General features: G+C 36.5%; 1 protein-coding gene across 3 annotated transcripts in view; it reads right to left on the bottom strand.

Moving 5' to 3' along the window:
• Ctnna3 (catenin alpha 3) overlaps nucleotides 1–21043 on the bottom strand; it is a 1449584-nt gene that overhangs the window by 456125 nt on the left and 972416 nt on the right. For all 3 annotated transcript variants that reach the window (XM_034524718.2, XM_076917155.1, XM_034524719.2), the window contains one exon: nucleotides 13392–13548. In XM_034524718.2, the coding sequence (XP_034380609.1) occupies nucleotides 13392–13548 (157 nt within the window). The remainder of the gene's footprint in view (nucleotides 1–13391; nucleotides 13549–21043) is intronic.

The raw sequence follows: 21043 nt of genomic DNA, 5'->3' as shown, positions 1-21043 counted from the left end.
CGTTTCCAATCCCTTCTGATCCTATGGGAAAGTTGTCAGCTTTTACTTGGAGTTTGCATATCCTGAGATGGGCATTCTCTACTTCTGGGAAAGACGCTGATTAATTTCATCATCTCCATGTCCTAATTCAATGAGAGAAAGTCTGTCTTGTAGATCAGATTATTAAGGAAAAAGTTTTCATCAAAATCTAAGAGGGTGAATTGTAAAATCCTATGAAAGATTACACAGAGAACATCAGTTATAGCCAGAAGAAGAAGTATGATAAAAATGAATGTTGAATGACCTAATACAGAAAGAGACTGTGTTATTTTTATTTATTTACAGACAGAAATAACTTATGAAAGATTTGAAAATTTCAAAACAATACTTAAAAAAGTTTTTTCTCTATTTTTTCCCAACCCTTATCCACCAAACAGGAGTGGGAATATGGTCTAAAAATCTCACTAAATTCTGTTCTACAATTATGACACCATGAGTAAGAAATGTTTGCATATTTTTTAATTTTTAAAAGTATTTTCTTAATTATTTCTGTCTTCCTATTTTCTTACTAATTTATTTACTCATTCACCTTCTTTTTCCAGTTTGAGACCTGGTTTTATGTAGTCCACGATGACTTGAACTCACTATGCAGAGAAAGATGACCTTGGATGCCTGATTTCTCCTGGCAGATCTCCCATAACAGAAAAGATGCAGGCCACATAGTACAGGACAAAGCAACCCCCATGAATGTTATAACTGAGATGCATAGTCAAGCATGAGAATCTCAGGTGGGCACCATTCTTTGATGATCTTCAGGGTGAGCTCTCTGTCACCCAGCACACTTTCATCTGTGCCTCCTGCCCTCATACTTCTATATTTAGTTTCTATTCACTTTAACTTCATTATTATAAATATTTAAGAAAAGCTGAAATCATAATATGGTATAGAAAATAATTGTCAGCCTCAATAATGATGAGTAGTATTTTCCATTGAGTTTTACTCACATATATATATATTTTGTATTTTAAAATGTGTAGCTGTGTGACTCTGAACATAACATTAGGTACCTGAGGAGGGCAAGGCTGTCTGATCTCCCTGGCCCTGAATACAGCTGGCTAAGAGCTGCCAAATGTGAGTGAAAGGAATCAAACTTAGGTCCTCTAAAAGAGTACTAAGTACTAAGTACTCTTAACCACAGAGCCATCCTCCAGTCTCTCATTCATGTTTAATTCTAGTTCAGTCTTATTCATGCAATTAACTTATTTTATAGAAATCCAGTCTGACTGGCTTCTCATCACTCTCAATCTTCCTTGGCAAGTTGACCACATCTGGAATGAACTAAATGAAAACTTCTGAGTGCATCTGTGATGGATTTCCTGAATTAGATTATCTGAAGTGGGATACCCACCCTAGATGTTGTGAGCATCTAGGGCAGACTAAAGAAAGAAAAGTGAAGGATAAAACATGACATTTTGCCTCTTTGTCAATTGTTCCTGTGAGATCATCTATTCTGCTGCTTCTGCTACTGCTGCCTTCCTTTGCTGATATTGGGCTTCCAATGTATTTTAAAGACCTTAAGCTCTCCAGAAGCTAGGATTATTGAGACAACTGCCCTTGTAGAATGGGCAGCTACTGCATTCTTGGGTTCTCCTGTGTGAGACAACCATTATAGAACTATGCAGACCTTACTATGCTAACATTATCCCATCTAACATATATTCATTCTGCAGATCTGTTCCTCTGGGGTATTCTGACTAAGGTAGGTCTCTTTATCTAAATATCCCAGAGAATAAAAACACATTTATTGAGAACAAATGAGACACTAACTCTTCATCAGTGTCATTTGACTAGATCTCTACCAGGACAGAGAGGCTCTTTTGTGTTTGGTTCACAGTACACTTAGAGCATGGTGTCTATCCTGCTCTAATGCTTGTCCGCTGAAGAGTGATTTATAAAATATGTCCTTGTTTAAGCTAAAGACTGTTTCCCTCAGCAAGTAAATCTGCTGCTTCTGATTCACTCTAGTATCAATGGTTGTTGGGGGGGGGGTTGATGTTCATATATATATGTAAACACTTCAGAGTATGTGCAGAATTCTCACCACTTTACCTCAAGGATGGGACAAAATCACCTATATATTAAAAACATTAGTAGATTAGCTGATTTCAGAGACTATAAAAGTTTTTCTTTCCAGGAATAGTACAAAAGAGGTTTTTTTCCACATCTTGTCTAATAATTGTCATCATCAGCATTTTTTTCTTTTTCTTTTTTTGACACCTGACATGGCTCCCCAGGTAAGACTTCAACTACTTTGGTTATCTGGAGTGTAGCAGTGAGGTGGGTGGACAAAGCTTCTTCCCAGAGCAAGAAACCAGATGATTCTCTTTATCAACTAGCAAAATTTCCTATCAGGGTATGTTTGCAATTCTACATGATAGAGAATTGAAGAAAAAAAAAAAAGAGAGATTGTAAGGGAAAATGTGTGAAATGCAATACAAAAGTATATTGTCCGTCATTAACCTGTCCCACTATGAAAAGAGCTTTCTAAATTTCATCTCAAAGGCAAAAGAATAAAAAGAAATGTTGTCCAGTGTTTACCTAGATAGCATTTTAACAAAGGCCTGCAAGTCTATGTTCTGGATACTATTCAAGGCAATTTAAACTCATTCATCTTAATGTAAGACCTAATAGTACAGGGAGATTTCTCTCTATTCTATTAACTCTTATCTCTAGAAACTTAAAACAGCTCAAGGCCTTATAAGACCTCACCAAATATCTATTAATAAATATTAAGTGGAGAATGACATGGTTATTAACATGTTGATGGAAGGCCATTTAAAAAATGAGAAAGATATTCTTATTTCCAAAATATCATGTGTATGGGGAGGAGCAAGACAGTCAGCCCTAAATATACTTTACTCCTTTCTACCAGAATTTCTCTATATGCCTCATCCTACTCAAAGACTAAATCTACTGTTTTGATGTCAGATGTAGAAGATAATGTAGTTGTAGAAATTGGTAGGAATGCTATGTTGTCTGTAAGAAAACAATTTTGTTTAATTTTTTAAAATTATACACATAATGTTTAAAATATCTCTAATACAACTTATTGAGTTGAAATTTATACATGCTATGGAATTATGAACTCAAGCTGAAATATGTATTAAATCTTACATTTTTTTGTTGTGACAACACTAGAATCTATTCTATCAGCAATTTACAATCATGCAAAACATTGCTAATGACGTAGTCATCACCATTCTATAATAGATTTCTTGATTCTTCCTGTGCAACTGAGGTTCTGTATCCTTTATTCAACATCTCCACACTCTCTCCATCCTCCAGGACCCCAGAAACCACCATCATATTCAGTTGCTACAACTTAAATTCTTGGGAAAAATACAATTTTTAGCATCCATTTTGAAATACACTGTGGACGTTTTCATAACACAGACTCTTGAGTCAGTCTGTAAGCGGAGGTCTAACTGGCTAAAGCTCTCCATGAACAAGGCTGGCAAGATAGCTCATCAGGAAAAGGTACCTGGTGCCAAGGCTGACAACCTTAATCCCTGACATTCCTGGTAGGAAGAGAGAACCAACACTGAAAATTGCTAACTTGCATTCTGCTGTATAAATAGACACATAATAAATAAATATAACTCAATTAAAATTCCCAAGAATCTCTCAAAGTTCCAAAATCTATGTAGAATGTTATCTGACAAGACAGACACAGAATTTTGTGTATTTAGGATCTTGCATATGCACTCTCATGAGAAATGGGAGGGATGCCATATTCTATCTCCTGGGAAGACATTTGCAATTTTCAATAAAAAGTAGGTAAATAGATAAAGACCACTACTACTACTACCACTGCCACTTCAGTTGGAACCCAATGAGTAGAAAAAAACGCCTTGGACCTGACTGACTTGAGCAATTTTTTTTGTGGCAAGAAGAGTCTTGCCTTCTAATCTTTCATTGTCATTCAGGATTCTTTATATTAATTATTATATCATTTAAGCTTCATTGAAAACATATATGCTTCACGATAAAAAAAAAATGCCCTTAAAGTTGAGACAACATCTAGTCACCCCAAATAAAAATGAAAATATAAGATTGATTTTCATTTGGTTTGGTTGAGGGTTTTGTTAATGCAACTGCTTGTTGGATATCATATAGTTAATTAATAAGGAATGCATAGTTGATGAGACCATCTTCAAAAAAATTTTTACAAAAAAGGTGTAGTTCAGCATGCATAGATTTTGTAAGTAGAAAGCATGGGCATCCAAAGAACTGAGGAATGATCTGTCATGTTGTTACACAAGCCTGAAGTCGAATCCTTAGTGCACTTAAGAACTGTTGATGACTGTTCCCACTCTACCTTAAAGTGACAGGAAAAATGTTCATCAAATTGATTTTGACAAAGGCAAGAAAGGACTTCCAATTGTAGCTGTCTACAGATAGCTGCATAATACCCTAAGTACAATCTTGTCATATCTGTTATTGTTCCTTCCAGGGAGAGCATCTTGAACAAATTTGACTCTTAGTGCGTGGAATTGTGTGAGAAACTCTAGTTCACATGGTGAGGTACTTTACAGTCGTGTAACTACAGGCAGTAATTCAAAACATAATTACCAATAAAGGAATAATGGATGACATTTGGAGACCGTAGTCCATCACGTTTAAATACATGCTTTCTCCTCTTCCTTATATAATGACTTAAGTAAATCTGTACAAAAACTTTCTGAAGAGAGTATAAAGTTTGAAGAGGGATATATGACCACATGAAAATAACAGCTCAGAGATCAGGAAGGGCAAAACTAACCATGACAATTCTGCTCCCTGATTTTAGTGAGTGGCATAGAAGACTATTGCTGTACGTTATATCTGGACTCTGATAAAGGAAATTTTCTACTCTTGGTATATAGATACCTGGTATGGTGGTTTGAATAAGGATGACCCCTACAGATTCATGTGTTTTAATGTGTGGCCCATCGAGTGGCATTATTGTGAGGTGTAGCCTTGTTGAAAGAAATGTGTCATTGTGGAGGCAGGCTCTGGGGTCTCATACACCCAAGCTAGACCTAGTGTGGCAGTCTTTCTCTGCTGCCTCTAGATAAGATGTAGAAATTGCATCCTTTCCCAACACTATATCTGCCTGTGTGTTGCAATGCTTCTTGCCATGATGATGATAATAATAGTGTAAACCACTGAAACTGTACAGCCCTGATTAAATGCCTTTCATTCTAAGAGTTGCCATGGTCATGGTGTCTCTTCTCAGGAAAAAAAAAGCTAAGACATGTGGATTATAGAGTCTGAGACAGGGTTCCTTCAGCAAAATGACTTTTACCTTCTGATTGTTAAAATAAGTGTCAGTCATCTTTTTAAGGTTTTTTTTGGACATATTAGTAGAAAAAAAGCAAAATTATCTTATATGAAATGTTTGATATTATGTGCTATATTGGTTTGTTTCTCTTTTATTTCCATTAGCCCTGTTTAGCAGGACATCACTATTTTCCACAGGAATTGCTTTGGCTTCTAGACTCGGTATTCTAAAATTGATATAATACACAATGTTATTATTTTAAAAGCTTAGGTAGCAGTTTATTTTTTTTTCAAAAGTTCAGGGATCTCATGGCTATTATCATTACTCTCTTCAACCCAATATATTGCTTCAGGCTTAATTAGATACAGTTAATTAGATGCAGTTTTAAGCTGTTTACATTATGGAAAGTTTTCCTTTGTAATTCAACTATAGTGGATAGTTTTATTGGGTATATTATTATATACTGGATATCATGGTCTTTTAGGATGTTGAATGCATTCCTCGAAGCTCTTGTGGCTTTAAAGTTTTGCACTGAGAAATCAGAGAAGGGCACTTCTCTTAGTTATGATGCCTATGTAATACAATAGGACCAACATGAAATTGCAACCCTAAGGATGCAGTAGTAGAACAAATACCTTAGTTATAACTAATCACTTTCTAGTTGGTCTAAAACCCATTGAACAAGAGGGAAATTCTTCCTGGTGCTAGAGAACTAGCCAACTACACAAGCTAATGAAGTCATGGATCTAGGAGGAGTCCCTCCTACAATCACCTGTTCGCTAAACCAGCAAAATCCCCAAACTAAATTCTAAATATGTGTCCTCATATCCACAGGTAAATGAGTCTTCACACCTCATCAAGGAAACTTCTTTTTTCAACAGATAGAGGCTACAGCCAAACATAATGCCGAGTTATGAAACCAAGTACCAAGCGTACATCTACAAAACAACCCCTGCAACTAAATCTCAGGGAAATTTTAAGAAGACTGGAAAGAAAGATTTTTACAGACAGAAAATCAGAGAGCTTTCTGTGAGGTTGCATCACCAAGTCAAATCAGGTATGTATGCATAAATTCTCAAGAATATGGCTGCCTAAGCCTAAAATATGAGCTGAACACAGATAGTAAACATGCCAAGGTGGGGGAGGGAAAGTCCATGAGGCCTTGATCCTACACAAAGAACTATGGGAATTCTAAAATTGGAAAAAAAATATTCTTCTCCAGAGAAGAGTATACCAATTGCCTATTCAATACCAAATGGTCAACCCTGAAAACCTGTATACAATAACATTATACAGACTGAGCACGTTATACTTACATAGTTAAGCATGTATATCTCTCTATATAATAAGTTAATAAAAAGGAAGGCATAGATTTGAAAGAGAGCAAGGAAGTGGTATATGGAAGGATTTAGGAGGAATAAATTGAAGGAAAAATTATAAAGTGTGGATGATCCTGTAGGAGAAACAGGAGTCTCAATTAACCTGGACCCCTGAGATTTCTCAGACAATGGTAGCAGCATTAAGTAGACAATTTCTCGCCAACCAGGCAACATACACCAGTTGAAATGAGGCCCCCAATGCATATACAGCAAAGGACTGCTGGGTCTGGGTTCAGTCAGAGAAGTTGCACCTAACGTCAAGAGACTGGAGGCCCCAGGGAATTTAGAGTTCTGGTAGGGTGAGTGGGGTGGGGACATCTTCGTAGAGACAGGGGGCCAGGGAGTAGGTATGGGATGTGAGACAGTTGGAAGGTGGACCAGGAGGGGAATAAAATCTGGAGTGTAAAAAGAAGAAAAAAAGAAAAAAATTAATATTTTATCTATAAGGGAAAAAAAGAAAACATTAAAAACATCTCAAGGCTCTGAATATACAGATATATCCAATACATCTCTTAAACTATCTGCTTCATATCCCTCAATCCAAATAAGTCCTTTCATGGGTTCTCTTTCTTGGTGTGTTTTCCACCTTTCAAGTTTCATTTTAACAATTATTCACTTAAGCGGCTTCTGTTAAACAGTTCCCCCAATGCCTTGACATTCTAGCAGCATTAAGTAGACAGTCTTTTGTTTCAATCATTATGACACTTTTGAAAGAAGATCTGTACATTAGAAGGTGAATTTCCTGGAATAATCGTTTTGTGGTTTTCTTTCCTCTTTTGTTCCACAGAAGACCATCTTATACACAGTAAATCTCAACTCACTTTCGTCAACATTTATTTCTATTTTGTTTTGCTCATATATGCTTACATGAGAACTATATATAATGTATTTGATCATATTCACTTTTTTACTCTTGACTCTTTTTTAATCTCAATCCCTTTATTACCTATGTAACTTCATGTCCTCAACTTTTAAAATCCCATCAAGGCTAATTCATGTTGCCCAAATGGTCTTAGATGTGTGGATTTCAACCAAAAGTGTAATTTTCCTACTGGGTTATGGGGGGATACACCTTAAGAATTTCTCTCTCTCCTCTCTCCCTCTCCCTCCCCCTCTCCCTCTCCCTGTCCATCTCTCTTTCCCTCTCCCTGTCTCTGTCTCTGTCTGTCTCTTTCTGGCTCTCTCTCTCTCTCTCTCTCTCTCTCTCTCTCTCTCTCTCTCTCTCACACACACACACACACACACACACACACACACACACACACACCTGCCAATAGCTCCTTAGCTAGAGTTAGAAATGTGTGCCCCTCAAATAAATGCTGGGACTTCTGTCTGGTTTGATGTTATACAGACCTTGAGGATGTTGCCAGATATTGAATGATATTGAATGAGGATGTTGAAGATGTGCAGATACCTGCAGTATCTGGAAGGTACTGCTAGCTATCTGGGTCTTACAGTCTTTCTGCCCATTCTTTGGCAATGTTTTCTGAGTGTTGGATGGGGAGGAGTAGAATACAGATGTTCCATTTAAGGTTTTGTAGATTAAGAACACACACACACACACACACACACACACACACACACACACCCCCTTAAGGTTTGAAAGAAAATGCCTCCTGAAAGCTCATAGGAACTGACATAACTAAGAGTGTGGTTGAAGTCTCAGATGCTCAAGTCAGGCCCAGTGTGGCACTCTCTTCTCTTGGTCTGACAATCTGAATTTAGAACTTTCAACTGCCTCTCCAGCACCATGTCTGCATGTATCCTGCCATGCTTCCAATGAATATAGCCTCTGAACTATATATAAATCAGCCCCAACTAAATGTTATCCTTTATAAGGGTTGTCATGGCCATGGTGTCTCTTCAAAACAATATAAACATAAATGTATATATATATATATATATATATATATATATATATATATTATTTTCTAAATTTTACTTTTTATTAATCATTCTATTCATTTACATATCAGATGATATCCTACTTCCCAGTTACTCCTCTACAAACCCCCATACCCTGATGCCTACCTTACAAATAACAAATTTATTTTTAGTAGTGTTTTATAAGCAACCAATTTGACATTTTGATTTAGATATATAAGGTGATTATTTGGCATTAACTTATGAAAAAACAAGGAAAATCTATTTATTTTAATTTTCTTTTGTCAGATGATTTAGATTACAACTTTGTAAAAGCCAAAGATCATGACGATAATGATACCATAAACAAAAAGGCCAGTTTTAGAGCATTTCTGATGACAGTATCAAGTTATCTTTGTGTTGCTGTGTCAGAGTCACAGGGTCTCGTGATGATTAATGAGAAATGTTACTTTTCATGGTATGAAGATTTTTCAAACCATTAATTCCAGAACTTAACACATTTAACAAAAGGACAAGATATAGACACTGAAAAATTAATGTTGACACAGGATTTTAAAAGAAAATAAATCCTACTATTTACTTAGTAAATGCATAGTTAGAGCCTTCAAGGACATGTAAGGGATGGAGACCTGAACTAAGGTTTTAGTACTAAGTACGAGTAAAATCACACTTATTTAAGACTATGTAGCTAAGGAGATCTTCACATTCCTAAGCCAGTATGATGCCAGTCTTGAGAATGCGTTTTGCAATAAGGAACAGCCATGTTTAATTCTGTAAGTAGGGTCTGCTTCAGAAGACTGTAAACTCTCAGCTGGCTTCCCAATTCCCCTTGTGAACTCTCTTCCAAACATCCACAATATCTCAGCTTCCCTCCAAACCATCTTTCCACAACTTTTATATTTCAAGTTGTTTCTCCTATGTGGGTAGCTAATGTTAGAAATTTTAGGTGACAGGGTAGTCTTGAAACAGAATTTCTTAAATGTATCTCCTCTCATCCTTTGTGAAAAAAAATAGCATAGTCCTGATTACTGGAGGACTTTAGGAAATTTCACTTAAAATTTAGACGCCTGGTTTGTACTTGGTGATTTACAGTTGAGGTCTCTAGAGGCTATTTGTTATTGGTCTACTTGACAAGTAGAGTCTGAATACAAACATATATCTTTTTTTTTTTTTTTTGAGACAGGTTTCTCTGTGTATCCCTGGCTGGCTCTCCTGGAAGTCATTCTGTAGACCAGGCTGGCCATGAATTTAGAGATCTGCCTGCCTCTGCCTACCAAGTGCTAGAATTAAATGTATGTCCCACCAATGCCCAGCAGAAACACATTTCTTAAAAAAGTATTAGGGAAGTGCATTTATTATTGAACATATCAACAAATCTAAAGAATTCTGTCCTGAACATATCCTGACTGTGAGCTACTGTACACATTGAAGCGTTGTGAATCAAACCTGGTCAAATGTAATCACAGACCCACCCATCACTTAACCTGAGATCTTCTATCTGACTTCTAGCTTGGTGTTAGAATGTTGTATGCAACCAGCTATATTCTTTTTCAACAATTTGACCTGGGATATCAAAAGAAAAGGTCCTTCATCTATGAAAAAAATACATTCAAAAAGTTTGATGCTATAAGAACCATTGGAGTCAAGGTGAAATCAATGCACACAAACTTATGAAGACATGACACATCTGTAGAAACTCCACAGTGTTTTGAGAAAAACTTGTTTATCTGTTAACCACTTTCTCTTCTCCTTTCTTTTTCTTCTTCTTTAATAACATTTTTATTTTGTTTGTATGATGACAAGTGACCAGTCACAATGGTTGAATTATGAGGAAGACTCAGGGACTTGCTAGAGCCTTTGTATGACTATTGATTAGAATCTCTTTTTTTTAATACAAAAATACAACTTTATTAAAAATATTCATAATATAACCTGATATTTTATATTCTTTTTAACATTTTATTTTCACACTTATTTTTGAAATTTTATTTCCTAAACAAGAGATGAGTCCAAATTACATACATAATATGTTGTAGCAAACATACTGTAGGTTAACTGTACATTTACTTTAAAAAAATTTTATTGGATATTTTGTTTATTTACATTTCAAATGTTATCCCTTTTTCCAGTCTCCCCCTCAAACTCCCTATCCCATCCCCCCTCCCCTGCTTCTATGAGGGTGCTTCTCCACCCACCCAAACCTGAATCCCTGCCCTCGCACTCCCCTATCCTAGGGCATCAAGCCTTCATCTGACCAAAGGCCTCTCCTCCCATTGATGACCAACAAGGTCCTTCTCTGCTACATCTGCAGCTGGAGCCATGGGTCCCTCCATGTGTACTCTTTTGTTGGTGGCTTAGTCCCTGGGAGCTCTGGGGGGGGGTACTGGTTGGTTGATATTATTGTTCTTCCTATGGGGTTTCAAACCCCTTCAGCTCCTTCAGTCCTTTCTCTAACTCCTTCATTGGGGTCCCTGTGCTCAGTCCAATGGTTGGCTGTGAGCATCTGCTTCTATATTGGTCAGGATCTGGCAGAGCTTTCAGGAGTCTGCTATATTAGGCTCCTGTTGGCATGCACTTCTTGGCATCCACAATAGTGTCTAGGTTTGGTGACTGTATATGGGATGGATCCCCAGGTGGGGCAGTCTTTGGATGGCCTTTCTTTCAGTCTTTGCTTCACACTTGATCTCTGTATTTGCTCCCATGAGTAATTTGTTCCCCTTTCTAAGGATTGAAACATCCATAGTTTGGCCTTCCCTTCTTCTCGAGCTTCATGTGATCTATGAATTGTGTCTTGAGTATTCTGAACATTTGGGCTAATATCCACTTATCATTGAGTGCTTATCATGTGTGTTCTTTTGTGATTGGGTTACCTCATTCAGGATGATATTTTCTAGTTCCATCCATTTGACTAAGAATTTCATGAAGTCTTTGGGTTTTTTTTTTAATATCTAAGTAGTACTCCATTGTGTAAATGTACCACATTTTCTGCATCCATTCCTCTGATGAAGGACATCTGGGTTCTTTCAGCTTCTGGCTACTATATATAAGGCTGCTATGAATACAGTGAAGCACGTGTCCTTGTTATATGTTGAAGAATCTTTTGGGTATATGCTCAGGAATGGTATAGCTGGGTCCTCTATACATTTCTTATCAACTCAGCAGCATGACAATACATTAGTGGCTTAAACCCTATTTATGTGAGAGCATTTCAGCTACAAAAATCAACAAATGCTTTAGACCAGTGCTATCATCATGTACTGGGTCTAAGTCATTTATTAGTTATGTCACCATTCAAAACTAACTAGGGGAATTTCATTCCTTTCCTGTTGATTAGGAAAGGGCAAGAGACTAAGCAATCAAGTTCTGTTCTGTAATGAGTAGGATAGATGATAGATAGATAGGTAGATAGATAGATAGATACATACATACATACATACATACATACATACATATATACATATATGCATAATATACATATATAGATGATAGATAGACAGATAGATTTAAAAATACAATTATGATGAGAAAAACATTGAAGAGACAAGATCTATCAAGGGTTTAGTTGTCTCAGCCAGATTAGGAGCTATTAATCTTTTCTCAAATACATTTTTTAATATTGTCAAGTTTTTAATTAAATAAAATCAAGCTAATTTGAGCATTCTTATCATTAGTACAACATTAAAATACATTGTATTTCTGGCATAATTGCTTAGTATGACTCAGTAGGCAGATGTGCATGTGAATGTTACAAATTAATCAGACTAGGCTGTATTCAGTTAGGAAAACCTGAATAAACTAAAAGTAGATATTCATTAGAAAGTGTGTTTTATTGCAAAGGTACAAAACCATACTCTAAACCTGTCCTTTCATGAAAATGAAATAAGAAAACATATCATTTACTTTAAATAGGTTGTTACTTGGTTAAGGTAAGAAAAGCGATGAAAATGATGCAGCTATTTTCTCTGATAAAAAGATAATCAAAATCCAAATCACATTTCCAAGGACAGGTTTCGTGAGCCTCTATCCATTCTGTTGGGATCCCATTCTTGCCTGCATGAGAGATTTCTGTGGGCTTTCTTATGGAGTCTGAAACCCTTCTTCTGCTGACATAGCTAAATATTTAGACTGTTAGATTCTTTAGATTAGAAATATCAACTAAGCTTATTGGGAGCGAACATGCCATATTACATTTATCTATCTATCTATCTATCTATCTATCTATCTATCTATCTATCTATCTATCTATAGATCGATCTGTGTGTGTTTTTCTGAATGAAGATAAAATTTGTTGAAAATCAAGTATAAGAAAATCAAGAATATTAAATCTGTGGAGACATGTTGATTTACTTATTAAAGGCAGAAAAAGCCTAACCCTTCCAGATCATTCTTCCCACTATGCTGTGATAATGTATAGGGATAACTTCTAAAGACACAAAGACAGATGAGACTGAAAATCCTGCCAGAAGTGAGACTCATCATACCAGCTGGACGACCAATGACAACCATGATAGTAATGCATTTCCACACTCCACCTCCAGATACGCAAATATAAAGAACCCTTTATATTGTACAAATCAATTATTGGAATGCTTAACCTACTTCATAAAGTAGCTGATGAGATGGCGCAGCACATGAAGACACTTCTCACGAAGCCTGAAGCTTTAAGTTTGATTCTCAGAACTCATATTGTGCAAGAAGATGAGGGAAAGTTATCTTCTACGTATGTATCATAGCATGCACAGATACACATGAACACACACATGCAGGTAATTATAAAAAGAACATTGATGATAGTATGTGTATGTATAAAAAAACAAAAATGTTACCAGATACAGCCAGGAAGTCATCGATGCTGGTGATGTCATCGACTGCTTCAGTGAGAACATGAATGTAATGCTCCCATGTGCGCTTGTACATCTCCATGGTGTTTTTGACCACTTGACTCTTGGGTCTTGATGCCAAAGCAAGTGCAGCATTTATGATCTGTAAAGATATAGATGGTATGTATATAATTACTTCCTTTGAAAACAAAAGCCAGTGTGCAGACAACAGGTACTCCTTTTCTTTCTCTCTGTTTATGATTAAATTTGAGTATCCTAGCAACCAGGTAAATGACATATATCACTATGCATATTTTCTTCTTTGTTTTTGGCAATATCAATTTTATTAGTATTTATTAATAATTTAAGCATTTTTAAAAACTATTGCATGACAATGTCAAAGGATTACAGGATATAAAAATATAATGGGTGTCAGAATTTAAGGAGCTTGGATATTGTTCAGTGTGAAAGATCACATATAATTATTATGTACTTTAGGATTGAATGCTATCAGAAAAAATGCAGAAGAGGGGGTTGCTTAAAATAGGGAGATTATACTCAATATAAGGGCTAAGAAAAAACTTTGGGAAGTATGACATTTATTTATTAAACATTTATGCTTAATTTGTGTATGTGTGTGTATGCCACTGTGTGCTGGCATCCACAGAAGCTAGAGAAGATAAAAGATGTCCTGGAACTGGAGGCACAGGCTGTTGTAAGTAAACTTTTTAATCACCTAGCAATCTCTCTAGCCCTGTAGTATGACATTTTTTAACTGGGAACTTGGATTCACACAGGATAACTAGCCTGTGCTTGTAAAATCATCATAAAAATAAGACATTTGAGTTATTTGAGAGTAAATACTTCACTGTGCAAATTCATATTTTTTTTTTCGAGACAGGGTTTCTCTGTGTAGCCCTGGCTGTCCTGGAACTCACTCTGTAGATCAGGCTGGCCTCGAACTCAGAAATCCGCCTGCCTCTGCCTCTGCCTCCCAAGTGCTGGGATTAAAGATGTGCGCCACCACCGCCTGGCATTTGGGGGGGGGGGTCATTTATACATCCAATCATTTCCTATCTCAACAAAAACAATCTTTACAAGTACTACCATAGGTTTTAGTTTTAGAATATGACATAGAAGACAATATTGGCAAATGGTACAACTTCTGTAGAGGCAGTATTCCACCCAAAGTAGGTAGACAATTGAATGGTCAGATCAGTAAAACAGAAGGTCTGTGAGACATTTAAGAAAACTAAAAAAAAAAAAAAAAAAAAAAGTCAAAGAGTATGGTGGTTGATACCTGACAGTGTGTTAAAATTTGACAACCTTATATTGAAGTAGATATTTATTTAAGTAAGATCATCAGTAGTGGTGATATAAAAGACAGAGAAGAAACAGAATTAAAATTTAAGCATTTTAAAAACTACTGCATGACAATGTCAAAGGATTACAGGATATAAAAATATAATGGGTGCCAGAATTTAAGGAGCTTAGATATTGTTCAGTGTGAAAGATCACACATAATTATTATGTACTTTAGGATTGAATGCTATCAGAAAAAATGCAGAAGAGGGGGTTAAAAACAGAAAGGATAGATGAAAAAATTTGAGTACATTTTACTCATAGCCTGAGTATGTAAGGGGCGAGGCAGGAATCCCAGGCTTGGACTACAGAACTCCACCTAGTTGGAATGCATCAGAAAGGCATGCAATGGGCTGGAGAGATGGCTCAGCCATTAAAGGCTAGGCTCACAACCAAAAAATATAAGAAAGGCATGCAAGTGTGTGAGCAATCTGTTCAGCACTGTGCTAGAAACAAGTAAAGATCTCAACAAACTTAACAGGCTATAGGAGTGGGAAAGAACATGAACTACAATGGTGCAGGTAACAAAAAGGGTTTCATAGGACTTTCAGCTAACTAAAGGAAACTAAGGGTAGGGCAAAGACTCCTGTCAGATACACTAGGCTTTCATTAGTAAGCCTATTGGAAACAGTATATAACAAAATCAAGACAAATTCACATATAAAATAGATAATAAGATACCATAAAGAAACACATTTCATGAGATGTCATGGCAACATATGAGAAATAAGTTCAGTGACTACATGCAACAAAATGGTGATTATCTTTGTGTGATAGATGGTGAGGTATTTTGTTTTGTTTTACTTTGCTTTGATATGTTAGCAAATTTTCTAGAGTTTCTGTGGTGAATAAATGTTAGCAGTGTTGTCAGAATAAATGAAGTTATTCTTGATAAAGATGATGAATATAGTTTTTCCATGACAGTTGTGAAGACTGGCAATAAGACCTTTATTAGGGACATATCAGATGCTAAACAGCAGTCAGAGTTTTAAAGGTCAGAGTTGAACAGATTTAGCCACTGACTCTGATATTCCAGAGTTGACGTTCAAGTCATTCTTCTTTTTTTTTTTTTCCATCAAAAAACAAACACACTGTGGATTCAAAGATTTCAACTAGAATGTCTTTTAAGAGTTATTTTTCTCTTAACTTGTTCATACATTGAAGCAAATTGTGGTTTCATAGCCTCAATCTCTCAGATTCCATACATGATACATCACAATAGGAAAGGTAACTTGCCTATTTTCTTCCTAACACATCCATAATCTCACAAGGAAACAGGCTTGAATCTTGGCATATTCAACCAAACAGACAACGTTCTGACTTCAGCTTGTATGAAAATCGGAAGATTCCTAAGCCACCCTCCTCTGGCTTCCGGTTCAGTTGATTTGTGGTGAGGCTTTAAAACTTGCATATCTAAGCAATTCTCAGTTGATCATGATGCTGATCAGTCACAGGTTCACAAAATAGGACTTTCCTCTGGCCTCATGTATCTTGGTGTTGAAGCAATATGGAGATAGAATTACATGTGCCTTTCTCATCGGCAACAATTTGAGAATCTCCCTTCCTGCTTCTAGGAAACCCAGTGTTCAGGATTACAGAGCGAACGATGCTATTTTTTGTCATCCTTATCCATCTGCATTTCAGAGATATTGTGGTTTTTTCCCCCTGCTTCTTTTAAAACACATGGAAACAAAAGCCAGCACTGGGTAGCTCTCAGACACTATTTAGATGCCTTTACAGCTACAATGCTCAATCCTTAGTGACATGTGGGGAAACTAAGGGAAAGAAAGGTCTCATATGGGTTATTTAGCTGAAAAATTGTAATCAGAACAAAAACTGAGCGTCCGCCATGACAGAGCTAGATGTCCTACCTGGCAACATGTCAGTCATTCAAACTCCTTCATGCCAATTCCATCCTGTTCTTGTTATCAAAAACCAACCTGACAGTACAAACTATATTTTGAATTTCACCTCAGGGACAGGATCATATCCTTTCACTGCTTAAAACTATGTTGCTATCAAGTATTATTTCAGCCATTTGTTCTTTAAAATTCAACAAAAGCCTGTTTCAGCTGTGTATATTAACTACTCTGCTTCTACCTGAGACCATATCACCATTGCTCATGACATCGCTGGAAGGAGGTGACATTAGGCTTCCGACTCTCCAATACTAATGACCGCTCTTGAAATTTGTTATAGCAAGAATCTTTCTGAAGTTCCCTGTAGTGCTAAAATAATAATAATAATAGAATGGAACTCTAGCATACAGCACTTAAAAATAAGGATTATTACCAGAGCCCGATGATAAGCAGAAAAGTGCCTCTGCCTGGAAAGCATGCTCTGTTTCATGAGGAAAGGTATCTCCAAAGAATGCCATATGGAAAAATAGGTAGCAATTAATAGAGTAAGGAATGGTTTGTTTCTTTGTTTGTTTGTTTGTTTGTTTGTTTTAAAGTAATGGTAACAGCAGGATAGAGCCTAAGCCCATCTCTTGGAAAGTGTTCAGCATATGCTACAGGGGTATGGTGTTGGAATTAAAATCAGAAACCATGATGCATAACGAAACAAGAGACCTTGGGAAAGTTCAACATAAAAGGTATCGGGGTTAGACAAAGGAGAAGTTGCAAAGGTGACTTAAGGGAAGAAATCTCTCTTGGGGAAAGATGTAGAAAACTAAGATGTTAAAGGGTCCCACTATAAAGTTCCTCTCTAAAGTTCAGGGTAAAAAGAGAGGTAGAAATCACAAGATGCTTTGGTGGAGCCATGGAACAGCTACGTTGGTAGAGAACCTCCCCAAAGTGATCATTCATTTAATGGTCAGCCTGAGACACCCTAGAATCACCCAGGATCAAAGTCTCAGTGAAGGGCCATTTCCATTGTATTGGCTTGTCGAGTATCACAATGTAGTTAGTTAATTGGTATAGGAAGACAAGCCCACTGAGGGCAGGACCAGTCTTTGGGCAGGGATTCTTGGCTGTGTCAGAGTAGAGGAAACTTGGTGAACATAAAGCAGACCAGTATGAATAATCTATTTTTCTCTGCTCTTGGCCATGGATAGAGTATGAGAGCTTGCTTCCAGCCAATGTGACTACTCTGCTATGATGAACTGTGACCTGGATTATAAGCAGAATAAACCCCTTTCTCTGGTAAGGTGCTTTGCATCATAGTATTTTATCATGGCATCAGAGATGCCACAAGAACACTTAGTATGCACAAAGGCGTGGTTTCTATAGCCAGCTTACATACACCAGTCATGGTGACTCATGAGGTGGGCACAAAGGGATCAAGATCTCATAGCCATCCTCTGCTACATAATGAGTTGGAGGACTGATTGTCAAAACAAACAAGCAAAAATTGCTCTTAGATGTTTGGATTCACTAGCTATAATGACTGCATTAAAAAGGTTCCTTTCCATTCAGTAAGCGAACGCCTACACCTTGCTAAAATTCTTTCAATAGAATATTACAGGTAGAAGGCAGAATTCACTTGCTCAAAAACATTATGTCGGCATTCTTTTCTTTTATTTCTTTGCTTGTGAAGGAAAAGCACATTAAATTTTAAGGAAATGTGTTGTAACTTTGGATATAACTCCAGTGAGGTGCCCCTTGACTTCAGTTGTAGAGTTTTATTAACCTATTAAGTTACAATATACCTTTGTGTACACTGCAAAAGCTCCAGTCTCTGGTGTTTCCTTGTTCCCACAATTGGACAACAATGTGCACACAGGTCTGTGCTGAAATGACGGTGTCCCAGCCAGGCATTCCTTTAAAATACTATGAAAAAGCTGCAGTGGGGATCTGGAGCCATGAATATATGACAGGTGATATTTTGTGAGAACATTTTCAGTTCAACTGCTGATCCAATTTATCTGATTCAACGCTGTACTCTGTGAGAAAGCTTTATCCTGCTTGACTCTGCTGATATTCAGCTTAAATCTAAAAGCAGACACATTTTGGAATAGTACTAACCCTCTTGAAGATGGAAAAAATTTCTCCTGAGTCATATTTTTGGTGTTCTAGCTATATACACTGGACAAAAAAAGATGACCATCCTCCAGTCTTCTTCACATTTAGCTACATTTTAAATGATTTTTCTTGCTTTCTGAGACACTTTTTTTTTTCTCTAGATTATGGTGGAGATGTGTATATGTTAGAATCACGCTGGACCTGGCAATTACCTGGCAGTCAGTTAGCATCTAAGGGTGTCTTAAGATGCAGGCCCCTATTATATTTTCACTAGAGTGTTTTTATATCCTGATAAAAGTACCCTACTTCCAGTTGCTATTTTCTCAAAATCACTTACTTTACTACAAATATATTTCTTTCTTAAATTCAGAGAGGATCATACCTCTTACCACTGCTGGTAACTTCTGGTAGAAAAACAGCTGACAAAAAACAGAATCTAACTTCCCTTTCATGGTAAGCCTCCAAGGGCTAGCCTCATCTAAGATACTTCATTATAGCATATTGCCTACTATCCTATCTAGCTCAGTACTCAGCTCCTGGAACACACAGTAGCTCTGTGACTTTGCTATGATTATCATGTACATCTCATTCCTTTCCCTTCCACAGCTTGTCAGATGAAACAAACTTCACTTATAAGCAAAGGTCACAACACACCCCACCCCAGAGTGCCCAACCAACCAGATCTTTTCAGTCCTGCTTTAAATGCAAGCCTTTTCTATAAAGCAGGGGGCAGTTACCTCACTGGGTAACTGCACTTTGATATTGGTTTCCTCAGCTTTTAGTTCCTTATTCCTTCTCTGCCCTTAAATTTATCACCCCTCTCTTCACTCACATTTGATTTCATTTAAATTTGTTTTTGAGACTATAATATAATTACACTCTTCCCTTCCTTTTCCTCCCACCCAAATACCATTCCCCATGCTTTTTTCAAATTTATGACCTCTTTTGTAATACTAATTTATTAAACACACACACAAACTACTTAGTCCATATAGTGTTTTCATATATATATATATATATATATATATATATATATATATATATATATATATATATACTGGGCAACAAATTAATATGTTCTTCCCTGGCATTGCCTATAGTTGTGTAGGGTTGACATCTCATAATCTTTTCCCTCTCCATTATGGCATACACACACACACACACACACACACACACACACACATATATATATATATACATATATGTATTCACATATATGTGAATACATATATGTATATGTGTATGTATGTGTATATATATATGTGTGTGTGTGTGTGTGTGTGTGTGTGTGTTCTTCATTTACTTCTTGTTTGGGCAGTCATTTTGGAAAAGGTTTTGAGCATAGCTTCTGATGGTACTAGAAGACAGAATTTTTAAGTAAACTCCTTGATCATCAAGAGTGAGACTTACAACCTTTCTGCCCCCTCTTCAGCAAACTGTTCTTACACTCTGCTCCTTGAGCTCCCTTTAAGGTACTAAAAATACATATATAAAGAAGTAATCCAGTAAAACTGCAACTAGATGGGTTGATGAAACTAAAGCCATGGAGGAGTTATAACAGGCCAAAGTCATTACAAAGGAGAAACTGGGTTTGTATAGAGCTGGGGAGCCCTGGATTAAAAAAAGAGAGATTGAAAAAATATACATAGATTTAAACTTGCCAAGAGAGAAAATCACACTCAAATAAGAAAGAGGAAAGAAAGAAAGAGAGAAAGAAAGAAACAAACAAACAAACAAACAAACAAACAGGGAATTGGCTGGTTTTGTGAGCATCTAGTTTGAAGATAAAGTTCTACAGAAAATCCACATGATAAAGATGATGGTGTTGCTATTTTTGTTGTTGTATTTGATGATTAGGATAATGATTATGATGGTGATGCTGATGATGGCAATAATGTCAAATGTCAACAGTCAAAACCCATACTTGTTTGTTCCAGGCACCAATCCAAGAACTTGATACCAATTTACCATCCAACATTTACACCACAATGAAAGAGATGTAATCATTGCCCCTTCCAACAACCCTCTACTTAAGGAAAAATTCTCTAGCTGCTCCAGATAAGAGTTGATTCTCTGTACCTATGCCCTAGACTACGTGTTGTACAAATTTCTAAATGTACGCTGCCATTAGTGTTGATAATCCTTAAAACTAAACTTATTGAAGGAAATATTCCATTACTTGCCTTTTGAAGCAAAATCAATACAAATATACATATCTATTATTAAGATTACATAAATTTATGGTTTTGGCTGTCTATAAGAATACAATTCCAAGATGTTAAGAAACCTAACATTGTGGTATAGGATTTGTCAAGTCCATCACCAGACTTG

This window comes from Arvicanthis niloticus, chromosome 20 (assembly GCF_011762505.2).
Source record: "Arvicanthis niloticus isolate mArvNil1 chromosome 20, mArvNil1.pat.X, whole genome shotgun sequence".
In the NCBI taxonomy this organism is placed as follows: Eukaryota; Metazoa; Chordata; class Mammalia; order Rodentia; family Muridae; genus Arvicanthis; species Arvicanthis niloticus.
Note: the sequence above shows the minus strand (reverse complement) of the source record. Positions and strands in the feature narration are given on the sequence as shown.